The 27,325-nt window shown below is 48.0% G+C and overlaps 1 protein-coding gene across 4 annotated transcripts in view; it reads left to right on the top strand.

Annotated features, from left to right (window-relative positions):
* Window positions 1-2,983: 2,983 nt before the first annotated feature.
* LOC119967830 (NACHT, LRR and PYD domains-containing protein 3-like) overlaps window positions 2,984-27,325 on the top strand; it is a 78,573-nt gene continuing 54,231 nt past the window's right edge. Inside the window, exons 1-4 of one of the 4 annotated variants that reach the window (XM_038800860.1) lie at window positions 3,000-3,060; window positions 3,722-3,868; window positions 12,409-12,565; window positions 17,375-17,471. In XM_038800860.1, coding sequence (XP_038656788.1) covers window positions 17,462-17,471 — 10 coding nt within the window. In that variant the 5' untranslated portion in view covers window positions 3,000-3,060; window positions 3,722-3,868; window positions 12,409-12,565; window positions 17,375-17,461. Of the gene's footprint in view, window positions 3,061-3,721; window positions 3,869-12,408; window positions 12,631-17,374; window positions 17,472-27,325 lie in introns of all 4 variants that reach the window. The other 3 variants (XM_038800859.1, XM_038800861.1, XM_038800862.1) reach the window with 3 other exon arrangements.

Raw genomic sequence — 27,325 nt, 5'->3', positions numbered from 1 at the left:
TTTAACTTTCCAAATATTGGCTGGAAAAGATATAGTTCGAGTACATTAGATGGGTCGTTCTTTGTACAATGTGTGCAGGAGGGTTTCCTGACACAATATGTTGACAGGCCAACAAGAGGCGAGGCCACATTGGATTTGGTTTTGGGTAATGAACCAGGCCAGGTGTTAGATCTGGAGGTAGGTGAGCACTTTGGAAACAGTGACCACAATTCAGTGACCTTTACGTTAGTGACGGAAAGGGATAAGTATACCCCGCAGGGCAAGAGTTATAGCTGGGGGAAGGGCAATTATGATGCCATTAGACATGACTTAGGATGTGTAGGTTGGAGAAGTAGGCTGCAAGGGTTGGGCACACTGGATATGTGGAGCTTGTTCAAGGAACAGCTATTGCATGTTCTTGATAAGTACGTACCAGTCAGGCAGGGAGGAAGGGGTCGAGCGAGGGAACCGTGGTTTACCAAAGAAGTGGAATCTCTTGTTAAGAGGAAGAAGGAGGCCTATGTGAAGATGAGGCGTGAAGTTTCAGTTGGGACGCTTGATAGTTACAAGGAAGCGAGGAAGGATCTAAAGAGAGAGCTGAGACGAGCAAGGAGGGGACATGAGAAGTCTTTGGCAGGTAGGATCAAGGAAAACCCAAAAGCTTTCTATAGGTATGTCAGAAATAAAAGAATGACGAGGGCAAGAGTAGGGCCAGTCAAGGACAGTGGTGGGAAGTTGTGCGTGGAGGCTGAGGAGATAAGTGAGATACTAAATGAATACTTTTCGTCAGTATTCACTCAAGAAAAAGATAATATTGTGGAGGAGAATGCTGAGACCCAGGATATTAGAATAAATGGCATTGAGGTGCGTAGGGAAGAAGTCTTGGCAATTCTGGACAAGGTGAAAATAGATAAGTCCCCGGAGCCTGATGGGATTTATCCTAGGATTCTCTGGGAAGCCAGGGAAGAGATTGCTGAGCCTTTGGCTTTGATTTTTAGGTCATCATTGGCTACAGGAATAGTGCCAGAGGACTGGAGGATAGCAAATGTGGTCCCTTTGTTCAAGAAGGGAGTAGAGATAACCCCGGTAACTATAGGCCGGTGAGCCTAACGTCTGTGGTGGGTAAAGTCTTGGAGAGGATTATAAAAGATACAATTTATAATCATCTAGATAGGAATCATATGATTAGGGATAGTCAACATGGTTTTGTGAAGGGTAAGTCATGCCTCACAAACCTTATCGAGTTCTTTGAGAAGGTGACTGAACAGGTAGAAGAGGGTAGAGCAGTTGATGTGGTGTATATGGATTTCAGTAAAGCGTTTGATAAGGTTCCCCACGGTCGGCTATTGCAGAAAATACGGAGGCTGGGGATTGAGGGTGATTTAGAGATGTGGATCAGAAATTGGCTAGTTGAAAGAAGACAGAGAGTGGTAGTTGATGGGAAATGTTCAGAATGGAGTTCAGTTACGAGTGACGTACCACAAGGATCTGTTCTGGGGCCGTTGCTATTTGCCATTTTTATAAATGACCTAGAGGAGGGCGCAGAAGGATGGGTGAGTAAATTTGCAGACGACACTAAAGTTGGTGGAGTTGTAGACAGTGCGGAAGGATGTTGCAGGTTACAGAGGGACATAGATAAGCTGCAGAGCTGGGCTGAGAGGTGGCAAATGGAGTTTAATGTGGAGAAGTGTGAGGTGATTCACTTTGGAAAGAATAACAGGAATGCGGAATATTTGGCTAATGGTAAAATTCTTGGTAGTGTGGATGAGCAGAGGGATCTCGGTGTCCATGTACATAGATCCCTGAAAGTTGCCACCCAGGTTGATAGGGTTGTGAAGTAGGCCTATTGTGTGTTGGCTTTTATTGGTAGAGGGATTGAGTTCCGGAGCCATGAGGTCATGTTGCAGTTGTACAAAACTCTAGTACGGCCGCATTTGGAGTATTGCGTACAGTTCTGGTCGCCTCATTATAGGAAGGACGTGGAAGCTTTGGAACGGGTGCAGAGGAGATTTACCAGGATGTTGCCTGGTATGGAGGGAAAATCTTATGAGGAAAAGCTGATGGACCTGAGGTTGTTTTCGTTAGAGAGAAGAAGGTTAAGAGGTAACTTAATAGAGGCATACAAAATAATCAGAGGGTTAGATAGGGTGGACAGTGAGAGCCTTCTCCCGCGGATGGAGGTGGCTAGCACGAGGGGACATAGCCTTAAATTGAGGGGTAATAGATATAGGGCAGAGGTCAGAGGTGGTTTTTTTTACGCAAAGAGTGGTGAGGCCGTGGAATGCCCTACCTGCAACAGTCGTGAACTCGCCAACATTGAGAGCATTTAAAAGTTTATTGGATAAGCATATGGATGATAAGGGCATAGTGTAGGTTAGATGGCCTTTAGTTTTTTTCCATGTCGGTGCAACATCGAGGGCCGAAGGGCCTGTACTGCGCTGTATCGTTCTATGTTCTATGACTGCCCCACCCCCCCCCCCATATCCCTTTTCCCATCGACTGTCCGCCGTCTCCAATATACCTTTTCCCACGGCCAATCTCCTGTCTTCCACTTATTTCTCATTCTTTCCTTTCTCCCTGTTCCAGCTCATTCTTTAATTCCCCTGACACCTCCCGCTTTTCCATTTCTGATCATATTTGTCTTCCCTGAACCGTTAAACCTGTTTCCATCGCCACAGAAGCTGCCGGGGATCTGGACGGAAACCTGGATAAATCAACGCCCCTGGATGACTCTGCCTTCCTATTGGCTGCGAATGGGTGATTGACAGCTGCTCTCACGAATCGGGAGAGGGGAAACGACACGTCACGTCACGGCACGTCACTGAGCGTGCTGAGTGCTGTTCGTCTGCAAGAGGCTCGGCCGTTGAACCGCCAGAGCGCGAGCCGCAGGTTTCCGGAGCATCTGCCATCCCTTTGCTGCTCGTGCGTGATCAAAAAGCGAGCATGCGCAGTTCAGTGATACATCTACATCGAGCCCCCTCCTAGATCGTCTGCCCTGACGACAATTCAGTTCGTAGTCAGCGCGCAGTTGTCGTGCTGCTATGTGGACAGTTTCTGGTTTCCGCATTGTTTTCTGAATTGGTGAGGAAAACTTAAATATTCATAATTAAACTCTGGATATATAGTGTTCAGAGAAATATACAACTTAAATTATACAATCTAAATCTTATAAAAACAACGGCTGGGCCGAAATATTAATGTGTAATTTGGAGTGAGTGGTGAAATTTTGCCTCCAGCAATTAAAATGGAGAAAACAAACCCGGGGAGGATGGAGTCAGTGAGATCAGACAGTGTGTAACTCGGGGAGGATGGAGCCAGGGAGATCAGACAGTGTGTAACTCGGGGAGGATGGAGCCAGTGAGATCAGACAGTGTGTAACCCGGGGAAGATGGAGTCAGTGAGATCAGACAGTGTGTAACCCGGGGAGGATGGGGCCAGTGAGATCAGTCAGTGTGTAACCCGGGGAGGATGGAGCCAGTGAGATCAGACAGTGTGTAACCCGGGGAGGATGGAGCCAGTGAGATCAGACAGTGTGTAACCCGGGGAGGATGGAGTCAGTGAGATCAGACAGTGTGTAACCCGGGGAGGATGGAGCCAGTGAGATCAGACAGTGTGTAACCCGGGGAGGATGGAGCCAGTGAGATCAGACAGTGTGTAGCCCAGGGAGGATGGAGCCAATAGGACCAGACAGTGTGGATTTATTTTAGTCCAATAAAAATTCCTTTGTACAAAAAATATGCAGAATACAAACAAGTGACAGGATACCGTAAACACGAAACACTGCAAGAAAGAAATGAGAGGCGAAGTCAGCCTGTCGCTCATCCCCTCCCACGAAGCACCCGCAGACAATGTGTAAATTCACTGCCACTGGAGTTCCAAATCAGTTTTGGTGAGTACTGGTCTCTGCTGCTCTGGGGAATGGCAGTATCGTCTACTTGGCAGTCCCTCTTTGCCTGGCTGAGGAAACCTGGCGAATTGGCAGAAGCCAAGGTCACCACTTGTCTGAGACGCTGCACGGGACTGCTCTGAGTGCTGACCTACAGGGCCGTGTTCTGATTATAAAGCAGCTGATTGCCTCCACGTTGTGGTGCCTGCTGGTTAATTTGATCCCACCCCCTGCATTTGTCATATAAATCCAAAGGATGCTGATACAGTTCTGGGACAAAAGACTGCACTGGGTCACTGTTGAGGTTCTGAGCCTCCCGCTTAGGGATGGCATCAGGTACTGGTGTGCCTTGCGCTATCAGACGCTGAAGTGATACATCTACATCGAGCCCCCTCCTAGATAGTCTGCCCTGACGACGTATTGTTTCAGCAAGGTGCACAGCCTGAACTACGACATACAGCTCCTGTTCATAAACCTGAGTGGGACTTTGTAACTCCTTACAGGTGCTGCCTGTCTTTTACCAGGATCTGCTCAAAGTGTGGAGCATGGTTGCCTTGTGCCGCAACTCTTCCCCCGTCTGGACTAGGGACTGTCGTGAGGGAGCCGCTGCTCTAAAATCCACACCTCTACCAATGTCATTTTAGGTGGCTGGCAGAGAGGGGGGCTATGGCAAATGGGATGACCAGGATTGGGGAAGCACTGGGTGGTGGAGGAATGGGCTGGATGATACCTGGCGAATTGGCATGTTGCACGACGGTGGATATCCAGCTCGCTGCCAACGCCAACCATGACCTCAAAATGGTCTTGCTCGGACCCGACGACACTCGTGAGCTCGAGAATGCTCAGCTATGCGGTTGGACTCGCGTCTGAGCGGACCCTTGCACCCATTTTTCAGTTTCTTGAAAAACCTTTTGTTGCAGTTTTGTTTGCGCTTCAGCCCCATACTCTTGATCTACAGTTTGGAGAGGGATGGGGAAGGAGGAGGATATTCTTGTGAAGCTGCCCCTCGGACTTGCAAAATCTGCCATGAATAAATCCAGACAGTGGGCGACTGAGGGTCATCCATCAGTGGGCGACTGAGGGTCATCCAACCAGACTGTCTGCCTCTCCACTGTGGCTTAATTTGCAGCCAGGTGTCCCTAGAGAGGGAGTATATGATGCCCATTGAGTCTGGTGTTCATGTTCCATGTTCAGTGGGCACTGCAGAGTCTGGGGTGCTTTATTGACGCTTTTAATCAGCTTTTGGTTTGACGTTTTAAGTTTGATTTGCTCTTTCTTTTTGTTTGAGTGGGTATCCCTTTAAGGGGGCTGCCCCTCTTACTTTATCCCTCAGTTTCAATCAAAATAGTTGGAGCCAGTGAAATCGGACAGTGTTTTGTGTGTGTGTGTGTGTGTGTGTGCGCGCGCGCGCTTTTCCACATTGTATTCCATCTGCCACTTCTTTGCCCACTCTCCTAGCCTGTCCAAGTCCTTCTGCAGCTCCCTCAACACTACCTGTCCCTCTGCATATCTTTGTGTCATCTGCAAACTTAGCAATAGTGCCTTCAGTTGCTTCTTCCAGATTGTTAATGTATATTGTGAAAGGTTGAGATCCTGCCACCGACCCCTGAGGCACACCACTAGTCACCAGCTGCCATCCTGAAAAATACCCCTTTATCCCTACTCTCTGCCTTTTGCCAATCTTCTGACCATGCCAGGATCTTACCCTTAACACCATGGGCTCTTACCTTATTTAACAGTCTCCTATGTGGCACCTTGTCAAAGGCCTTCTGAAAATCTAAATAAATCACGACCACTGGTTCTCCTTTGTCTAATTTTCTTGTTATCTCCTCAAAGAACAGATTTGTCAGACATGACCTCCCTTTGACAAACCCGTGCTGACTCAGTCCTATTTTACCATGCACTTCCAAGTGCTCCGCATTCTCATCTTTAATAATGGACTATAAAATCTTACCAATGACCAAAGTCAGACGAACTGGTCTATAATTTCCCGTCTTCTGCCTCCCTCACTTCTTAAATAGGGGTGTTACATTAGCCATTTTCCAGTCCTCTGGGACCCTCCCTGCCTCCAGTGATTCCTGAAGGATTACCACGATGCCTGCACAACCTCCTCAGCTATCTCTTTTAGAACCCTGGGGTGTAGTCCATATGGTCCAGGTCAATTATCCAACTTTCTGACATTTCAGTTTCCCCAGAACCTTCTTAGTGATGGTCACTACACTCACCTGTAAGAAAACGGGGCCAATCTCCTCCGGTCATGACTAGATAACTGGCTATATGTAAACATGTGGGCCACTTCAAGGGTGGGGATCTGGTCCAGTTGAATTGGTGTCCCCCCCAACTGCCTGCCACCTGTTAGTCAAGGCACATGACCCGCCAGGGACTGTGCCCAGGTCAGCAGGAAGTGGATGATTCAGCATCAGATATGGATACATAATCCTCAATACTTTGTGAGGACAGTATGGTCAAAGACTGACCTCCGATAGGACCCCTTCGACATTTGGCGCTAGTACGATACTGCCCAACATCTCACATACCTTCTGACCTAGTCTCACAGCTGTCAGAAGAACAACCAGGAGCAAACCGACGAAGGAGACCCTCATTGCATCCAGCGAAAGAGGGACCTTTGGAGGGAGGAATGTAATAACCCGTGCGAGACCCGCAGGGACAAGCCAGTTGATCTCCCTTTGGGGCCCGTGGAATACGAGCTTCCCTGCTCATGGGCAGAGACTCATCAGCTGGGCCTCGTAGAAATCACTTTATAATAACTGGCCCAGATCGGGACCAGCATGGTCAATAGTCTGGTTAGGGACCAGTTATTTGGCTTAAAATAAATTGATATTTTGATTCACCTTCTCGGGTCTCCTGAGCTTTTATAAAGGGTTTTGGGAATCGGCAGGAAAGTGTACCCAGGATGAGCCATGATCATATTGAATGGCAGAGCTGGCTTGATAGGCTATAGCATCTACTTTGCACCTCTTTATTGTGTTCTTGTGAGCAATGAGGACATAATCCGCAACAACGACAGAATCCGGAATGACTGTGGACATATTGTGAAGTCAGATGTTTTTCAAATGAGCGATTTAATCCAGATAAAATCAAATTACTGCAGATACTGGATTCTGAAACAAAAACAGAAAATACTGAACAAAGTCAGCAGGTCTGACAGCATCTGTGGAGGGATAAGGGAGCTAACGCTTTGAGTCTGGATAACTCTTTGTCAAAACTTTCATCCAGGTCTGGTCAAGTTTTTTGTCAAAGGTTTAATCCAGGTCTAATCTCTCTGTAAGGTTGGAAAAACTGGCTGAATGTTCAGGGTTAATCGTCCTCTTAATTCACCTCAGAACATATGATGTTTGTTTTGTTACTTTTGTTTTCAGTTATTTTCACTGAGTGACCTCACCTTGTCCCAGGTTAACAACTTGTCAGATCTCAGGAGACGAGGAATTGGTTCTAATTTAAATCTGAAAGACCGTGAAACATTCAGTGTAAACTATGTATTTGACAGTCCAGGGGCTGGGAAAATATAAGGGTTATTTTAATACAATGTCACATGAGTAAAATAAGATTATAAAGCTGTTGATTCTGACTGGTAGATGAGCATAATGAGGAATCACGCATTGATCTCTTTGTGGGGCTCGTTGAGTACGGTTCCCATGGTAATGGGCTGAGGCCCGTCCAGTTGGGACTCGTTATCAAACCTTTTGTATACTGTTCCAGACCCGAACTGGGAGTTCCTGTTAGTCCCAGGCTGGGACACGGGTGTTGTATGCACCGGGTGCAGCTTTACTTTTGAGTTAAAATAAATTTGATTTAACCTTTATCTGTATCAGGATTACTACAATTTCGTACGAACTTCCACAAATTGATAATGCTGGAAAGACCAATAAGGTCTGGCAGCATCCGTGGAGAGAGAAAGAATTAATGTTTGAAGTTGATGTGACTCTTAAGCTTTCTGAGCTTCTTCAAGTACTTTTGGAACTTTTGTCTCTGTTCCGAAGAAGCCATATTGGACTCGCAATGTTCACTCTCTTTTTCTCTCCACTGTCTGATCTCCTGAGTTTTTCCAGCGCTTTGATTTTATTTCAGGGTCTACAGCCTCTGCAGCATTTGGCTTTTCTTTTTATTTGAATAGCCGACTGTACTTAAGATCCAGGATCAACTAGGAGGCCTCTGAGGGTAGCAACAGTGGAAATTGTGCAGGCATTGATCAAAAACATCAATTTCTCCTTAGATCCAAGGAGAGTGCCAGAGCACCAGGACATACAATTGGCTGAGTAATAAGCAGAAATAATCATGAGCAATAGTATTTTTTTGTTCAGAATAAAGGAAGGCTTATGTCAAGTTTCACTCGGGTGGGTACAAGAACCACTGCAGTTTTTAAGAAGTATTTTAATCAAATTTTAACATTTTTACATTTAACACACATAACATTACAAAACAATATAAACCCAACACCAACCCCTGAACCAGCCTGCCCCAACCAACAACCCCCTGCTGACCCCCCAGCATTTGTTGGTAACCAGCTCCCCGAAATATAGTATAAACAAACCCCATCTTTTATGGAAGCCTTCACTCACCCCTCTTAAAGTGAACTTCGCCTTTTCTAAATGCAAGAATTCCACTAAAATTCCCCAGCCACACCGAGGCACAGGGTGGTGAAGCTGACCTCTATCCCAACTGAACTCGCCTGTGAGCGATCAATGAGGCGAAGGCCAAAGCAGCTGCCCCAGCTCCCGTCTGCAACTCTGGCAAGTCCAACACCCTGAATATGGCCCCCAGGGGACTAGGTTCTAAATCCACATGCATGATCGCTGACATGGTGCAGAAATATAACCTTCAAAATGTCTCCAACTTCGTGCAGGACCAGAATATGCATATGTGATTGGCTGGGCCCCCCCACACCACTCACAAACATCCTTCACCCCCTCAAACAGCCGGCTCACTCTCGACTTTGTCAGGTGCGCTCTCTGTATCTATAGCTGTATTAGCTCCAGCCTCGCATACAAGGTTGAGACATTGACCCTCCACAGCACCTTATACCACAACTCCTCCTCCAGCATCATCCCCAGCCCCTTCTCCCATGTAGCCTTCACCCCCACCAGAGAAGCCTTATCCTCATCGAAAATTCTCCCATAGATCACCAATATTAACCCGCCCCTCCTCACCAACGACATCACCGACAACACCCCTTTCAAAAACAAGGAGGGCGGTGCCACCGGAAAGGTCGGGAGAACTTTTTTTTTGCAAAATCCCGTACCTGCGTGTATCTGAAACCCTCCCACGCGGGGACCCCAAACTTCTCCCCCAGTTCCTCCAGCCGTGCAAATCACCCTTCATCTCCATCACCCCTCGCATCCATCCTCCCTGGCTCAAACCCGTGGTTGCCTTATCAGCATCAACTTTGACCCTGCCCCAACCTAAAGTGCTGACGAAACCTCCATGGGGTAAATGGGAGTGGTGCTGTTGTGAGCGCCCGCACCCCCAACCGCTTGCAAGAGCCTGCCTCCATCCTCACCCACATCCGTCTCCCTACTCTGACCCTGCACCTTCATCACATTTGCTGCCCAATAATAGTATAACAGGTTTGCACGGGCCATGCCCCCCGACTGCCATTCTCTCTGAAGTACTGACCTCCTAATCCTTGCCACCTTACCTGCCCCGCAAACGACAAAGCCAACCTATCTACCCCCATAAAAAAACTACTTCAGCAAAAAGACTGGTAAGTGCTGAAATAAAAATAAAAACTGCGGCAAAATGTTCATCTTGACTGCCTGCACCAGACCCATCAGTGATAGGGGAAACTGTCCCACCTTAATATATCCACCTTGACCCTGCCCGCCAGACTTGTAAAGTTCAACTTAAGAAGCTGGGCCCAATCCCGAGCTACCTGCACTCCCAAATACCTAAAGTGTGGGTTGTTTCCACCCTAACTTTCAACTCCCTCACCTCAACTCCCGCCCCTGTAGAGGACACCACAAAACACTCACTTTTTTCAAAATTTGACTTGTAGTCTGAAAAAGCCCCAAATGTCCTATGTAGTCCCATTGCATCCACCACTAAACAGCCCAGGTTAGAGACACACAGCAACAAACAGCAAACATCAACAGACAGTGACACCCGATGCTCCACCCCCCTCGATGTCGCCCTTCATTTATCTGAGCACACCAACACTATGGCCAAAGACTCTAGAGCCAGCGCAAACAGAAGTTGGTGGGGGGGGGGGGGGGGGGGGGGGGGGGGGGGAGAGACAAATAGGGCACCCCTGCTTCATTTGCCTCTGCAACGGAAAATACCCTGAATTCATCTCATTTGTGCGCGCACACCATCGGATATACAACAATTTAACCCATGCCACAAACTTAGGCCCAATCCCAAACCTCTCCAACACTGCAAACAAATAGATCCACTCCACACAATCAAACGCCTTTTCCGCATCCAGTACCAACTCCCTTCTTTCTGCCGGAAAAAGCACCACATTCTCTGCACATTTGATGACAGCTTTCTGCCCTTTATGAACCCCATCTGATCATTCCCAATCACCTTCGGGAGGCTCTCCTCCAACCTAAAGAACTGCACGTTTGTTAATATCTTGGCATTCGCATTCAACAAAGATATAGGCCTATATGACTTACACTCCAGCGGGTCCTTGTCCTCCTTAAGCAACAATGAAATGAATACCTGTCCCATTGTCTCTGGCAATGCTTCCTTAGCCACTGCGCCATCAAATATCTCCATCAACAGCAGCGCTAACTTAGCCATAAACTTTTTATAAAACTCGACCGGGAAGCTATCCGGCCCTGGTGGCTTGCCCGCACTTCTTCCACCCCCACTGGCTCCTCCAATCCTGCCTTCTCTTCCTCTTCTACTTTGGCACACTCTAAACTACCAATAGCTCCCGCATGTCCAACTCATCCTGCGCTCTAACTTGAACAGTTTCTTAGAGAACTCCTCAAATGTCTTGTTCACCTGCTCCGGTGCCACCACCAGCTCCCCATGTCCCATCCCGGACCCAGACAATCTCCCTTGCTGCCGCCTGCCAGTGGATCTGGCCTCAAAACAAGCAGCTGGCCTTCTCCCCATACATGTACATGGCCCGCCTGAACTGCCGAATGCCTTTCCCATGGACACAAACTCACCTGTAGCTCCTTCCTCCTCATCAGAAGACCCAGAGTGGGATCCTCCACATACGTTCCATCCACCTCCAAAATCTCCTCTACCAACCGCTCCTCCCTTGCCTCTCTATCCACCCATGCCTTAAACGGGATGGCCTCTCCCCTCACTACTGATTTCAACACTTATAGAACATAGAACAGTACAGCACAGAACAGGCCCTTCGGCCCTCGATGTTGTGCCGAGCAATGATCACCCTACTCAAACCCACATAAACGCCCTATACCCGTAACCCAACAACCCCCCCCCCCCCCCTTAACCTTACTTTTTAGGACACTACGGGCAATTTAGCATGGCCAATCCACCTAACCCGCACATCTTTAGATTGTGGGAGGAAACCGGAGCACCCGGAGGAAATCCACGCACACATGGGGAGGACGTGCAGACTCCGCACAGACAGTGACCCAGCCGGGAACCGAACCTGGGACCCTGGAGCTGTGAAGCATTTATGCTAACCACCATGCTACCGTGCTGCCCTTAACTGACCGTACGTATCATACCACTGACGGCAAATCTCCATTCCTAATGAATCCTACATAATCCCATTTTGGTACAGTAATTTGGGTCTGCCAGCAACTCCATGTCCAACCTCCATTCAGGCCTCTGAGCTGGCCCCTTCTCCAGGGCCACATCTACCCAATGTGGAGCATGGTCCGAAATAACAATTGCAGAATATTCTGCCTCCCTCACTCAGACCAACGGCGCCATTTCCATAACAGAAAAAGTCAATCCTTGAATACACATTGTGCACTGGCAAAAGAACGAGTTCTCCTAATCCAACGGGTGCAGAAACGTCCACGGGTCTGCCCCTCCTATCTCCCTCATAAACGCAGCCAACACCCCTCCCCCCAAAAAGGTGTCAGCAAACGCGGCTTGAACCTATCCACCTTCAAATCCAACACTGCATTCTAGTAGCCCCAGTGTTAACTGGTGCATATCCAAATTTGGTGTGCGGATCATCACTTTGAGATGATTGGAAAGAGATCAAATTGGATGAGAATCTTTTTTACACAAAGGAAGTGGTTAGGATCTGGGATGCACTGGCTGAGAGTGTGGTGGAGGCTTTCAAAAGAGAATTGGACAAGCAGCTGAAGGGAAATATATTTTAGGGTGTATGTGGGAGAGTCCAGGTTAGTTGCTCTTGTGGAGAATCGACATAAAATCGATGAGCTGAACAAATTTGTAATATAGAAAATGATATGGGGTGTGTTGGGAACTAAGTGGTTCTGTTGTTGGGAGAGAATAAGCACAAGACAGACTGGAGCAAAAGGAAGAAAACTGCAGTGAACAGTTGGATATCAGAGCTGTGTTTGTAGTGTGGCAGTAATTTTCACCTTGAATATTTGTCTCCTTTTCTACCATGCTATTAGACCTAACCGTGAATAATGAAGTGATGGGATGGTCCACAGCTGGAATTAAACCGGGATTGAGGAAAAACAGCAGGTGAATTAGCACAGGATCGTGATAGCCCTAACCAGAGAGAACCCTTCCGATTCAAAGAGTTTCCTAGATCAACTGGAAAGAAAGGTAAGAGAAAATCCCATTGACTCTGATGAAGACTGGTCCTGTAGACAGTACAAAAAGGTTACAAGGTAAGGCAGAACTGGTGAGAATGAGACTGGGAGAGTCTGACCATCGTACACAATTATCCAGCATGAAGCGATTTAATGTAAAGTGAAATAAGATCGTTTTTTGTCGTAAAACAAATGAATCAAGTGCATATTTTAGAGTGGGAGATTTGATTGACTCCAATCTAGGGCAGAGCTAATTTGACGGAGTCTACTTGGACTGCAGCAAGTCTTTTGATAAGGTCCCACATGTGAAACTGATAGTGAGGTTAAGAGCCATAGGACCCAAGGAGGTCAAGGAGTTCTTCTGACCAGAAGCCTATGCCCAGAGGGGTCCCGCGTCTGCTTATTGGGCATGTCTGGACACACACTAATTTCATTAGACCTCAGTCAAAGCGACGTCTTAAGCACAGAAAAGGCCCTCCGGCTCATCGCATCTGCGCCAGTCAAAAACAACCACTTAACTATTCTAATCCCATTTTCCAGGACTTGGCCCTTAGCTTTGTGTGCCTTGTCATTGCAAGTGCACATCTGAGTAGTTCTTAAATGTTCAGAGGGTCTCTGCCTCCATCACCCTTTCAAGCAGCGAGTTCCAGACTCCCACCATCCTCTGGGGGAAAATGTTTTTCCTCACTAAACCTATCGCCCCTTACCTTAAATCTATGCCCCTGGTCATTGATCCATCCACCAAGGGGAAAGGTTTCTTCCTGTCTACTCTATGCCCCTCATAGTTTTATACATCTCAATCATGTCACCCCCTCAGTCTCCTCTGTCCCAAGTAAAACAACCCCAGTCTATCCAATCTCTCTTCATAGCTAAAACTCTCCAGCCCAGGCAACATCCTGGTAAATCTCCTCTGCAGCCTTTCCAGTGCTATCACATCCATCCTATAATGTGAATTCCAGAACTGAACACAATATTCTAGTTGTAGCCTAACCAATATTTTATACAGTTCCAACATAATGCCCTGCTCTTAAACTCTCTGTCTCGACTAATAAAGGCTTATGTCTTCTTAACTACTTTACTCACACCAAAGTCCCTCTGATTCACGGTGCATCCCAGTGTCCTGCCATTCACCATGTATTCCCTAGCCCTGTTTGTCCTGCTCAAGTGCATTACCTCACACTTATCTGGATTGAATTCCATTTTCCAATGATCAGACCATCTGACTAGCCCATCTATATTTTCATGTAACCTTAGGCTATCCTCCTCACTATTTACCACCCCTACCAATTTTCATTTTACTTACTGGTCAGCAATATTTGTCATCCAAATCATTCATATAAACCATATACAATAAAGGCCGCCACACTGATCCCTGCAGGACCCCGCTGGGCATAGGCTTTGTAGCCACCTGGGGTGGCCACTGCCCAACACAAAATGGAAGATTGCAAGGAATGCAGGGAAAATGGACATGTTGTAAAGCAAGCAGCTTGCAAAGCGATTGTATATTGGGACGACTGCAGAAACCAGTTTTGACTGTTGCAGAAACCAGACAGCACTGTGAAAAGAAACCAGTTAACATACTAATGAGGCGATACCGGGCGATCCCAGGTACAATGGAAACAAGTTAAACACAGATCGATACATTCTATGAAAGGCCAGACCCTGTGGCGCCAGAGAAGCCCAAAACAATAAGTCCCAAGAACCGCCCCAGCGACCGAGGAACTGCCCCATGATTGGGGGGTTCAAACATATCGATTGGGAAGAGACCCAATCGATTCCAAGCAGGTAAAGGAGTCCACCCAAAGGGGCGCGGATCCCCTGGGACCTATAAAAGAAAGGTCCCACACATGGTTCAGTCTCCTGGCTCCTGTCTCCTACTCCAGCCTTCGGAAAGCAGCCACCAACAAGTAAGTGCCTCCCAACGACCGCTACCAGAGATAGGCACTCCTGACTCCCTTTTTAATTGATACCAACCTGAAGTCTGCAGAGCAGAGCAAGAGGCCTTGTTCCCTGACCCAGCAGTTCCTTTGAGATAAGTATTAGTTATTTAGCGGTAGGAGTAAGTTTAATCCTTTTAGCGTGTGCATGGGTAGTTATTATAATTGTATTATAATAAACTCTAGTTGTTTGGACTTACTAATTGGTGTACGGTTTTATTGCTTTGAACTTCACCTTCAAGCTTGTGGTGGTGTCTTAATGACACCTGGCGACTCCAGAGCTTAGACAAGAAACAGAGCCAAATTGAGTGTTAAGCACACTCACACAGAAGCAGCAACAGCTTCTGGTCAGAAAAACTCCTTGACCATCACTCTCTGCTTCCTGCCGCTCTGCCAATTTTGGATCCAATTTGCAAAATTTCCTTGGGTCTTATGGGTTCTTAACCTCACTATCAGTTTCACATGTGGGACCTTATCAGAAGACTTGCTGCAGTCCAAGTAGACTCCGTCAAATGCATTGACCTCATCTACACACCTGGTCACTTCTTCGAAAAATTCATCCAAGTTGGTCAGACGTGACCCAGCCTTAACAAAACCACGCTGACTGTTCTTCATTAATCCCTGCTTCCACAAATGCAGATTATTTTTTTATTTGTTTTTAATGAATTTAGAGTACCCAATTAATTTTTTTTCCAATTAAGGGGCAATTTAGCGTGGTCAATCCACCAACCTTGCACATCTTTTGGGTTGTGGGGGCAAAACCCACACAAACACAGGGAGAATGTGCAAACTGCACACGGACAGTGACCTAGAGCCGTGATCGAACCTGGGACCTCGGCGCCTTGAGGCAGCAATGATAAGCACTGCCGCCACACCAAATGCAGATTAATTCAGTCTCTCAGAATTGCTTCCAATAGTTTCCACACCGCTGAGATTAGACTAACTGGCCTGTAGTTTCCTACATCTTTCCCTCCCTTCTTGAATGATGTATTGAAGAATCAGTATTAAAATATTCTGAAATCTGATGACAAATTTAATGGGAGATTGAACTGAGAAACTATTTCCTGTGAATTCACTGGACACGATGCTAATCCAAACCTCAAAGATCAGCACGGTCTCTGACCAGCAGTTATAGAATCAAAGAACAGAATAATTACAACATCAAGGGGGGGGGGGGGGGCTATTTGGCCAGTTATGTCATCACTGGCCCTCTGAAGGAGCAATTCCTCTCGTGCCTGTCCTGTAGCTTTTAGCTATGGAGTATTGTCAGAACGTGAACACTGAAAACAGCTTCATTATCTTTCAACACCCTCAATTTTTATTACTGGGGACTGTAACATAAAACACTGGGTGAGTGTTTTCTTTCTGTTTCATTAGTCCCAGTGACATAAAACAGAAATTGAACAATTGCCAATTATTTTAAATCTGTGCCCTCTTGTTCTCTATCATTTCACAAGTGGGAACAGGTTTTCCCTATCTACTCTGTCCAGATCCCTTATAGTTTTGAATACCTCTACCAAACCTCTTTAAGGCTTCTTTTCGCCAATGAAAACAGTCCTTGGGTGGGATTCTCCGACCCCGCGCCGGGTCGGTGAATCGGCGGGGGGCCGTGCGAATCGCGCCATGCCGCCGGGACGCGATTTTCCGGCCCAGATGGGGCAAGCGGCCCTAAAAAAAAAGCCGCCGCCGTTCTATGCTCTGAGCCGGTGGGACCTCGGCATTGAACAGTCGGGTAGCGGCCTATTGGGTGGGGTCTGGCTTCCGATGTGGCCTGGCCCGCGATCAGGACCCACTAATCGGCGGGCCGGCCTCTCTGTCCCCCGGCCTCCTTTCTTCCGCGCCGGCGCCTGTACTCCTGCGCCATGTTGGGTCGGAGCCAGCGCGGACAAGGGAGATACCGTGCATGTGCAGAAATCGCGCCAGTGGGACTGCGCATGCGCAGATTTACGCCGGACCCACTGCGCATGCACGCATCCCCCGGCCCCCATTCCACGGCCGGATCAACAGCTGGAGCGGTGAACCGCTCCACCGCACTGCTGGCCCGCTGTAGGGGCCAGAGTTGCTGATCCTGGGGCCGTGTTGATGCCGTTGAGAAACGCGACGGCATTTCCGACCGTGTCAACACTTAGCCTCAGGATCAGAGAATCCCGCCCCTTACTTCTTTAATCTCTCTTCATAACTGAAGTTCCTCATCTCCAAAACCATTCTCTTGAATCTTTTCTGCACTCTCTCTCTGATCCCCTGCTAGCAGGTTTGTGGGAAGGGGTAATGTAAAATTTCTCGGATAGCCTTCCAGCCAGATTCGCTTTAATGCTGCGATCGGCTAGATTTGCATGCCTTTATCCCAATTGGGGCACTGAAGTGGCCAAATATTGACTGATTACAGTCTATTTCCCACTCAGCCTCAAATTTGAGGTGGGAGGAAGGAGTTCCGAAGCGGGGGGAGGCCTGAAAATTAGCCAGACTCGGGGATTGGGTGGGGAGCATCTCCATTAGCAGTTCCATTTTGATATTGGGCACTCTGCCCGAGAAGTTCCTCCCTTCGCTCAGCCTCTCCACCAACATTCAGCACACTGCCTTCCTCTGGCCCTCACCTCCCTTCCTTGAGGCAACCAAAATTTACCTAGTTCTAGAAACAAAGGACTTAACCTCCAGTGGCATGCAGTCCAAGTCCTGTCCACTCCAACTTCTGGCACTGCAAGGACTTAGGGAGTTGCCATCCAGATAAAGTGGCTGGCAGCTCTCTGAGACTAGACTTCTGTGTGAGGGATGAGTCAATTGGTGTGAAGTGGCTGCATGGTGGAAGGGATGCGTTTGCTGCTGACTTCTGGGCTGGATGAGAAGGGAAACACCACACTAAAACTCCTGATCTGTATATTTTGCAGAGCATCAGAAAACTGGGAACGTCCGTCACTACAATGGCTGAAGGTCCAAACAGCAGTTAAAATCCAACATCTTCAACAGGAACGAGAATGGACACAGGTATATTCACAATATATATGGAAATATAATTTCTGTCTGATAAAAGATGCATGTTTTGAGCAGGAAACTGCAGCTCACACAGGAAGGAAGAGCATGACTCCCTTCATGCTGAGTGAAAATAGGGAAGTCAGTGACCATCTAGTCGGCCTCCATCAGTAGCTTCCTTTCACCATTGGGTGCCTGTGGTGGTATGACTAGGAGGTTTACGGTACCTCAGAGTAGTGCTGCCATTGGTGCAGAGGACTCGCTGCCCATTGACTCAGGCAGGTCATGTGCCTCTCTGCCAATTGGCTGAGGCTAGTCATGTGACTGCTCACCGATTGACCGAGAGGCCGGTAGCCCCTCCAATGAGGCGGGGTATAAGAACCCGTAGCAGCCTTTCTCTGTAAGTCGACTGCCGGGCACACAACTAATACATTAAAGCCTGTTATTTGGAACTTCTTCACGACTCGAGTCCAATTGATGGTGCATCAGTGCCCCCCAAATGTCTGACCTCTGAAGGTGCACTTTTCACCTCTCCACCAACAATACTCACCTCCCAGCCCATCCCCCTGGATCTCACCTTTCCTCTTCACCTTCAGGCCCCTGCATGCATCTGGTCCTGGACGCCCAGGACTTGGATCCTGGGGAATTGTGTCCATGCAGCTTCTGACACTCCTGGTACTAGAGAGCTACTGTCCAATCAGATTGGTCGGTGTATAAAGTGTTACCAGATGGGATATACTATTGTATGTCCGCGATGATGATATATCACTGACATCAGTCCATGATGTTGACTTTCTCAACAGAGAAAGGAGTGACATGCCTACTCTGTAATCTGTTTAGATGTAGTACTAATAAAAAAGTATTTATCAGATGCCAGAATATGACGACAGTTTGTCCAGTAAACAAGTACGCTTAGAGTTCTCAAACAGAACAGCTGTGGCATTAGTGGAGACGTCGAAGCAGAAAATGCAATGGTGTTATCACCGGAACCACACAGAAAAACACCCTCAATCGCAGTTCATGTTTACAAGGAAGGAGGAGGCTAACTGGGGAGAGGTAACAATGAGCATACCAAGTGAACAGTCCCTGCCCCTACCTTATTCGAATATCCCAGGGGCCTGCAGGGAGGCCAGAAGTGGGAGTTATGAAAATGTCATTTCCTTCAACATTCCATGATTCTATGATTGCAGAAGCACCAAGTCAGTTTATTTATGCTTTAGGTTTCATTGCAGATGATGCGGCAACAATTGGAGGAGTCTCCTGCAGACTTGAGAGCAGTCCCAAAGCTTTTGCTGGCTATTTTAGCTCAAAGCTGTTGCACGTTTTACTATGGGCGCAAAACGCGTTTATTGGGGTGTATTAACTTCCAAGTGCTTAACACCACTAGGCTCTGTCTTATGTATTTATTCAGCTTTAGGAGTCGCCAGTTGCCGTATAGACAACGTCACTAGTATTCCAAGGTCAAGTTCAAAGTAATAAAGACGATACACCGATTAGTAAGGTCCAAACGATAATATTTATTATACAGTAATAATAAATATTCATGCACACACTAAGAGACTAAGCTATGACTAAACTAAAGTAATCAGAATACTTATCTAACAGGAACAGGCAAGGTCAGGGAGCGAGGCCTTCGTCTTGGGCTGCAACCTTCAGCAAGCATTCTGGTCACTGGGGGTTCTAGCGGGCTTAGTTCGCGTAGCGAGCGTCGTACTGGCACTTACGGTTCGGCGGCTGGTGCTCGATGGCTGGAGTCAGATAGGATCTTCAAGGTCTTGGTCAGAGCCGGAGCACGGAAAAACAGACCGGACAACACGAGGTCCCTGTCTTTTATAGGGATTCCATTGTCCTTCCCTCTTCTTGGGCGGGCTTTACCTATTGGGTCAATTCCTCATCGATACTGTTTTGATTCCCCAATGCGAGGGGGTCTCCGTGATGGGGGGGGCGTTTCTTATGCCCTTTTGTTTGGAGGTTTCTGGTGCCTCGATGTCTGGGCCTTGATTAAAATGTGTCCATTCAGAATCAAATGTATCTATTGTGTGGGTATTCAGGTCTGATTGCCTCATTAGCATGCAAAGCGTTTTGCCATTTGCACCTAGCTAAGGTCTTCTCACCTGAGCCCAAACTGGTTTCTGCTGCTGCAGAATGCAAAATGCTCTCTTTGCAGACTGCTGTTCTGGCTAAACTGTCTGTTTCCCAGCAGTCTTAGCGCTTGGCTTATTTTGTAGCTCAGCGTCCATTTTAGGTGGCTACATTCCCTCCTTGTGATCCTCACAATCAAAATATTGTGAAGGATCACAATGTACGTCGCCTTGAGTGCATCTGGGTTGCCTTCTTTGTGTCCCCTGACCTCTTGCCAGTTCCTGGGCTACTCTATCTTAAACTATGGGAAGAAATTTTTTTTTTACCTAACATCTCTACTTGGCGCTATGTCAAAGGGGACATGCATTACCATAAACTGGGAACCTCTACCTATCACAATTATCCCTAACTTTACTTAAACATTTCCTCACACTCTAAAACCTTAACCATTCACACCACAACATCACATTTCCTAACTCGGCAGTCGAGTATAGGACAATACAATACAGGGTCGAATTTTTATTCATTCTTTACACAGTGCTTTATTCATCATGGGGCAAAGGGGATTGATGAAATCGGAAAATAGGAGATCGAACTCCATAGACGGAAGGGCAAGAACGGGAGGCTCTCCTCTTCCACTTCCTCAACCTGAGGGTCTGTACAAGGATAACGAGGATCGCAATCACCAGTAGTGATTCGATTACGTATGACATGGAGTACCATGTCATAAATTTAGTGCACCAGGTCTGAACCTCACTGATCAGAGCTGAGCACTGGGGAGTGGTTGTAAGGGAAACATTTACTGTGGGGGTTGTGGGGGAAACGTGTCTTGTTTCCACACAAACAGATATAACAGTTAACAACAATAGGTGAGCTTCCATCATCTTTATCTTGGTTTTCCTTCTTTCTTCCTCCTGTATGGACAATCCTTGCTTCGATCCCTGTCTCGTCCTTCGAAAGCTATGGGATCAAGCACAGTATCTGTCAATACACAGTTTAAGATCTTTACCTGTTAGTGCATCTGTCTTTTATATTCCGATTGACCCTTTAAAAATGACTGGCCAAGTCACACCCTGTGACTCCCCTCATTTTTTTTTTCAAAAGCGAATTTGAAGACCAGAATACACCTAACAATCCTTCTCCTGCGAGCCGTCTCGCAGGCTTTGCTAGTTTACCATCCGAATGTTCCTGGATGTAAATAGCATGTGGATGGCGGCCGAAGGGCTGCCTAACGAAAAATGAAAACAAAATTTTGAAAGAAACGTCCGAATGAGTTGCGTATGGGCCGCTACGGGTACGAGTTGGATGGGGTCCCCGGGTAGGGCGTGCTGTGCCATACCCGAGCTTGGCTGACCAAAGTGGGTTCTCAGACAGGGCGGGTCCTCAGTGCCGTTTGTCCACTGCCTGAGTAACCTGGATTAAAACGGGTACGAATGTGTTAACCGTGACTTGCAGCCTCTATTCGCCGAATAGAGGGGCACCTAAAAACACTGGAGCCAAGATGCTCCTTTTGGGAAATGAGCTGGGCTTCAGACATTTCAGACGATACGGTGAGCTGCTCACCATAGAAGTTCTCAGAGGTTTCGGCAGAGAAACTATTGGGTGTGTAAGGCGTTCACAAGTCTTACAACTTTGAAAAGATATCCAATCAAACTGGTGTTTTGGAACCGAAGTTCTCAAAGGTATCTGCGGACAAGCTAACGTGTATGTGAGGTGGTCACAATCTTTTCAGCTGAAAAGAAGATGTCCATCCTCCAACTGAACCATTTACATTCTTGAAACAAAACAAACATAAAACGAAGACAAACATACGGGCAGGTTCCATCAGAAAGGACATCGTTTCCCTCAAACGATTCCTATTTTACATCATCTGGACACCTCACTTTTCCTCTGTCTCTGTGAACAGGGTCACAAAGGGGTTGCCGTATCGGGAGTCAGACACCGTGTCGTCCTGCTCTCCCGGATCCCACACCCTTGTGTGGATCAGGCATGCTATTTTCGAATTGTGTGACCGGGGGTCACTCTCGTCATTGCGGACAAGTCTGTATGAATTGTCCCTGTGCCATAGTGTTGTGTCAAGTGTGGTGTTGGGGTAGTCGGGGTCGGGTGGTGGTTCTGGGTTTTTAAGGTAAGTGACTTCCATGGGGTCACTGGAGTCGGGGTCGTAGTTGGTGCAGTGTGGGCTGTATGGCTGTGTGCTGTCGCTGTCCTCAGAGTCAGTGTCTGTCCTGCTGTCTCTGCTGTGGCAGCTTGTGGGCGTTTCGGGGCGTGGTCTATTGTGGTCTGTGGGCGGAGTCGTGGGCGAGTCCGTTGATGAACTGATCTGCGAGGGGGATGGTGGAAAAGTGTCTCTAGTGGGCGGGGTGAAGTGTTCTGCTGCATCTAGCAGGACATGGTGAGCATGGTTGGCCTGTGTTCCATATGCCTTTAACTGGTTGATATGGAACCACGCGGTCTTCCCATTAGGATATTTTACCCTGTAAACTGAGGGGCTAATTTTATCCGAAATTGAGTATGGACCGGAATATTTTGGAGCCAAAAAACTGCTGGGGTTGTAAACAGATAACATTACCTGTTGCCCAACCTGGAATTCTGTGGGGTGTACGGTCTTATTAAAACAAGCTGTGCGTTGTTGACGGCGTTTTCCAAGCTGAACTGCGGCTGCAATCTGTGCAGACCTCACAGTCTCAACTAAGTCTTTAACCGTCTTTTCGTGTGTGAGGGCTGTCACCTCGGGGCTGGTCATGTCCAGTCCTAAAAGGAATTCTGTCCCTTTCATAGGGCGTCCGGTCATGAGTATGTGTGGTGTGTAGCCTGTGGAAGTGGAAACAGTGTTCCTTATGAACATGAGTGCAAATGGGAGCACTGAATCCCATGTGGAGTTATTCTCCTGAACCATTTTTCTAAGGGTAGTTTTTAGAGTCCGATTAATGCGCTCCACAATCCCGCTGGACTGTGGATGATACGCAATATGAAAATTTTGTTTTATTCCAAATATTGTCAGGACGTTCCTCATGACCCGTCCTGTAAAGTGAGATCCCTGGTCCGAATCAATACTTCGGGGTAAACCCCATCTCGTGAAGATGTGGTGGGTCAGGATCTTTGCAGCTGTCTTTGCTGTATTTGTTCTAGAGGGGAATGCCTCTACCCATTTGGTAAAGGTGTCGATGACCACCAGAACGTATTTATAGCCATTCCTACAAGGGGGCAATGGTCCTATAAAATCGATCTGGAGGTTTGTCCAGGGGCCGTTAACTGGGCGAGTATGCCGAAGTTGTGCCTTCTTAGAATACCTCTCCGGGTTATTCTGTGCACAAATAAGGCAATTCTCTATGTAATGCGTGACATCAGTCCTGAGATTAGGCCACCAACAGAGTTGCCTGAGGTGCCTCGTTGTTGCATCAATTCCCTGATGCCCGTGGTTATCATGGAATAAAGCAATCATTGCATTCCTGTCCTGCTGCGGGACCACATAAAGTTGTTCCTTAATGATCACACCCTCATGTGTGGTCAGTGCGTGTTTAAATCTCTCGTACTCTGGCACAAAATTGCCTTTAAAAACCTCCCGGAGGTCCTTATCCTGCTTTTGTGCTGCTACAAGATCTTTAATATCTGTCTGTGAGATTTGGACTGCGCTCACAGGGGCGCTAGCTGGTGCGCTAGCTGGGGGGGTCCATAAGTGTCCTCGCCTGGAACCTGCCTTAGCCAATGCGTCGGCTTTTACATTCCCAGGGGGGGATGACCTATGGTGGCTTCTTACTTTTATTATTCCGAAGGTCCTGTCCTTCGCTTTTTCTAAAATATGCTGGAGTAGAGGGGCTGATGGAAGGGGTTTCCCGTCTGCGGAGACAAAACCTCGTGTCCTCCACAGGGGTAGAAAATCGGTTAAGCTATTACAGACATATAAGCTGTCTGAATATATGTCTGCTGGGCTGGGGAAAGAAGCGGGGTGGTCCACTATATACGCTATGGCCGCGAGCTCTGCTGCCTGCGCGCCTAAGTGACCTGGTAGTTTTAGAGCGATTTCTTCGAGAGCGCGCCCCTGCGCGTCCTCTACGTAGATGCCGCATCCTGTGATACGCTCACCATTTAAAACTGTGGAGGAACCGTCTACATAAATCCTCAGTGGTCCACACGTGTCTGTGGGTTGGGGGCTTTGTTTTGGGTTCCCTATCTTCCTGGGGGGTGTCTTTGCGATAAAGGGTCCTGTGTTATGCAGGGGAGCTACAATTTCACAGTCATGGGGCTGTCCGGGGTATTGGAGGTTGTCTGCTAAATATGTGTGTGTGCGGGTCCGTTTTACTGTAATGTCCCGTCCTTGTAAAAGTAGTGTCCATCTAGCTGCCCTAATCTGGCTAACTGAACCGTCCTTCAGTCGACCGTCTAGGAGTAGCTGTGTGGGTGTGTGTTCGGTCAGAATAGTAATGGGGTTGAGTCCGGTAATGTACGAGAAGTACTGAACTGCCCAGAAGACAGCAAGGAGGTGCCTCTCACAGGCAGAGAATCCTTGTTCTACCGGGTCTAACAGTCGGGAGGCATAAGCCACTGGTCTTAGCTGCTCGTGCCGTTCCTGAAGCAACACGGCCGAGAGGGTCAGATCGGTGCTCGCTACCTCTATTGCATAGGGGGAAAGTTGGTCTGGGACTAGCAGCGCGGGTGCTGCACTAAGGGCTCGTTTTAACTCCTCCACAGCGCCTGTATGCTGCGGAAGCCATTCCCAGGGGGCTCCTTTCTTTTTTTTTTTTATAAATTTAGATTACCCAATTATTTTTTCCAATTAAGGGGCAATTTCGCATGGTCAATCCACCTACTCTGCACATTTTTGGGTTGTGGGGGTGAAACCCACGCAGACACGGGGAGAATGTGCAAACTCCACACGGACAGTGACCCAGAGCCGGGATCGAACCTGGGACCTCAGCGCCGTGAGGCGGTTGTGCTAACCACTAGGCCACCGTGCTGCCCTGGGGGCTCCTTTCTTAAGGAGGTCTGAGAGTGGGGCGGCTTTTGTCGCGAATCCGTCGATGTGGTTCCGACAATAGCCAACCAGTCCTAAAAACGACCGGAGGGCTGATACATTTTGGGGAAGGGGCAATTTGACAATCGAATCAATTCTTTTGAATTCGATCTCGCGTTTGCCGTGTGTGATGATTGTTCCCAAATACATCACTTTAGTTTCAAAAATCTGGGCCTTTCTTGGGTTAACTTTACATCCAATTGAAGTCAACAGTTCCAGGAGTTCGGCCAGAAGCGTAATGTGCTCTGCCTTTGTGTCTGTCTGCAGTAGTAGGTCGTCTACATACTGTACCAGACATTCGGGGCGGGAAAATTTCTCTAAACCACTTGCCAACTGTCGGTGGAAAATGGAGGGGGAAATGTGGAATCCTTGTGGAAGGCATGTCCACGTATACTGTTGCGATTTGAAAGTGAAGGCAAATTTGTACTGGCACGCTTTTGCCAATGGTATTGACCAGAATCCGTTACTGATGTCCAATACCGTGAAGTATTTGGAGTTGAGTCCCTGCTTGAGCATGGTCTCGGGACTAGTAGCTACCGTTGGGGCTACTGCGGGGGTGACTTTGTTGAGTTCCCGATAATCGATGGTCAGACGCCATGATCCATCGGGCTTCTTCACTGGCCAAATAGGGGCATTATTGGTCGAGGCTACCGTTCTGAGCACACCTTGCTCCAATAAGCTTCCTATCACCGTTTCTATTTCCACCTCTGCTTCCAGGGGAAATCTATACTGTTTCTGTGGTCGGGGGTCCTGTCCGGTAACGTGAACTGGTCCAGTCATTCTGCCACAGTCATGACGGTGACTTGCAAATGCTGTCCTGTGTTTGTTCAGTAGGGCTTTTATTTGTCTGTCGGTGTGGAGTGTAGTCAGGTCAAATGAGTACTCTCCCACTGCGCTAATCCGATTAGCGTAGTCTCCTACTGTGAGGGTGGCTGGTGCTCTGTCTGATCTAGCCATTCGCCAGACACACTGGTTCACTGGGTCGAACGACAAGCTATGAGCGTTCATAAAGTCTATCCCTAGGATGTGTTCTGCTGTCCGGGGAAGATTTACTAAAACTACGGGGTGTCTTGTGGAAATGTTCCCTAGCTGGATCGCTACGGGTGCTGTGATGTGTCCCTGCTGCGAGTGTCCGGTGAACCCGCTAAGTGTAATGGTGGATGTGGTCGGCCACGTGTCTGCGTGTGCCGTGGTCGTAGAGTTAATGGTGGTGCGGGAGCCTCTTGTGTCCCACAGTAACTCTATGGGCTTCCCTTTTACTCTCGCTGTGACTACGGGTCTCCCTGATGAGTCCCATAGTGTGTCACAGACCCAAGTGGGGGAGCCCGAACACCGTCAGTTCGTCTCGTCCACATTGGTGGGTCCTGACTGTACTGCTACATTGTGGATGGGTTTTGCCTTACTGCGGTTCAGAGTGCCTGTCTGCTGGCCTCTCTGAGATCGCTGGGGTGCATTGCATTCTTTTGCCCAATGCCCTAACTGTCCACAGTTATAGCATTCCTGGCCTTTCTGCTGTGGGCTGCTCTTCCCTTCATTTACCCATGCGGGTTTCTGATGCTCTCTCACTGCCTGAATATCTGCGGCAGCCTGAGCCTCTTCTGGGGATTGAACCTTACTCTTTGCCTGAATTGATTGCTCCCATGCGCGGGACAACCTTTTCAGGACCCATTTCTCATTATGGGCCTCTTCTGAGGGGTCATAACTATTGCAAGCGCTCTGTCCTGCCTCTGTTGCGTGTGAGATTATGGTTCGCGTCCATTTGACCATATTTTCCCGGTTCAAATGCGCTCTGTTTAACTCGCCGAAAACTGCGTTGAAATGAATCCACAGCCTTCCTGCGAATGCTGTGGGGTTTTCGGATCTTTTCTGCCGGCACTTATTAAGACCTTCCACGGGGTCACCTCGATTATACCCGATGGCATCTAAAATGGAGGTGTGCATCTCTTCTAGGGTGCAACGTTCTGTGGGTCGGGGAGGGCTGCTACTACTGACTGGTCTAAGCTCAGCACGGTGAGCTTAACCTGCTCTCTCATCCAGGCCGTACATGGTAGCCTGCTGTTTTACTTTAGCAAAGAACTGGTGGGGGTCTGCGGTGGGGAGGAATGGAGTGATCTTCTCACATGCGTCCCTGAGCTGGATTACAGTTAAGGGGGTGGTGTAGGTTATATCGGGTGCGCCTTCTGCTATGGCTTTTCTCTGCGTGGTTACGGGATTCATGGGTGCGGTTATGATCTGATCTGTGGGGGGTGGGGGTGCCTGCCTTTTCTGTTGCGCTGCTGGCGCACATGTTCCCTGAACATATCGCTGTGCTGTTTCACTTAATTCTTGCCAATCTGGGGCATTTTCTCCATCTAACTGGGTTCCAAAGGAGCTTTGGAACCCATTTTGCACCGAAAGCAGCGATTGCAGCTCTGCAATCTGTTTCCTGCATTTCGCGTGATCCACAGTACTTTGCCTTTGCTCTGTGGTTGCAGCATGGAGTGCTCTCAAAGCTGCTTTGAGATCAGAGCATTGCCTCTGCAATGCCTCCACCTGCTTCTCTGATTCCTCTCTTATCAGAACGGCACGTTGCACGTCCTGATAAGCCTTTTCGTACTGGGTCTGGGAACTGCTGAGATGGGGTAGACAAGACTGATGTGCCCTCTTGGCATCATCCACCTCTCTACCTTTCTCTACCAACTTCCCTCTTAGATCCAGATTCTCTTTCTCAATGTCCCTGACATCGACCTTACTCATTCGGTTCCTTTCTTCTAATTCTGCCCGGAGCGTCCTG

Source organism: Scyliorhinus canicula, chromosome 6, assembly GCF_902713615.1.
Source record: "Scyliorhinus canicula chromosome 6, sScyCan1.1, whole genome shotgun sequence".
Classification (NCBI taxonomy): Eukaryota; Metazoa; Chordata; class Chondrichthyes; order Carcharhiniformes; family Scyliorhinidae; genus Scyliorhinus; species Scyliorhinus canicula.
The sequence above is the reverse complement of the archived record's forward strand: the minus strand, read 5'-3'. Positions and strand labels throughout refer to the sequence as shown.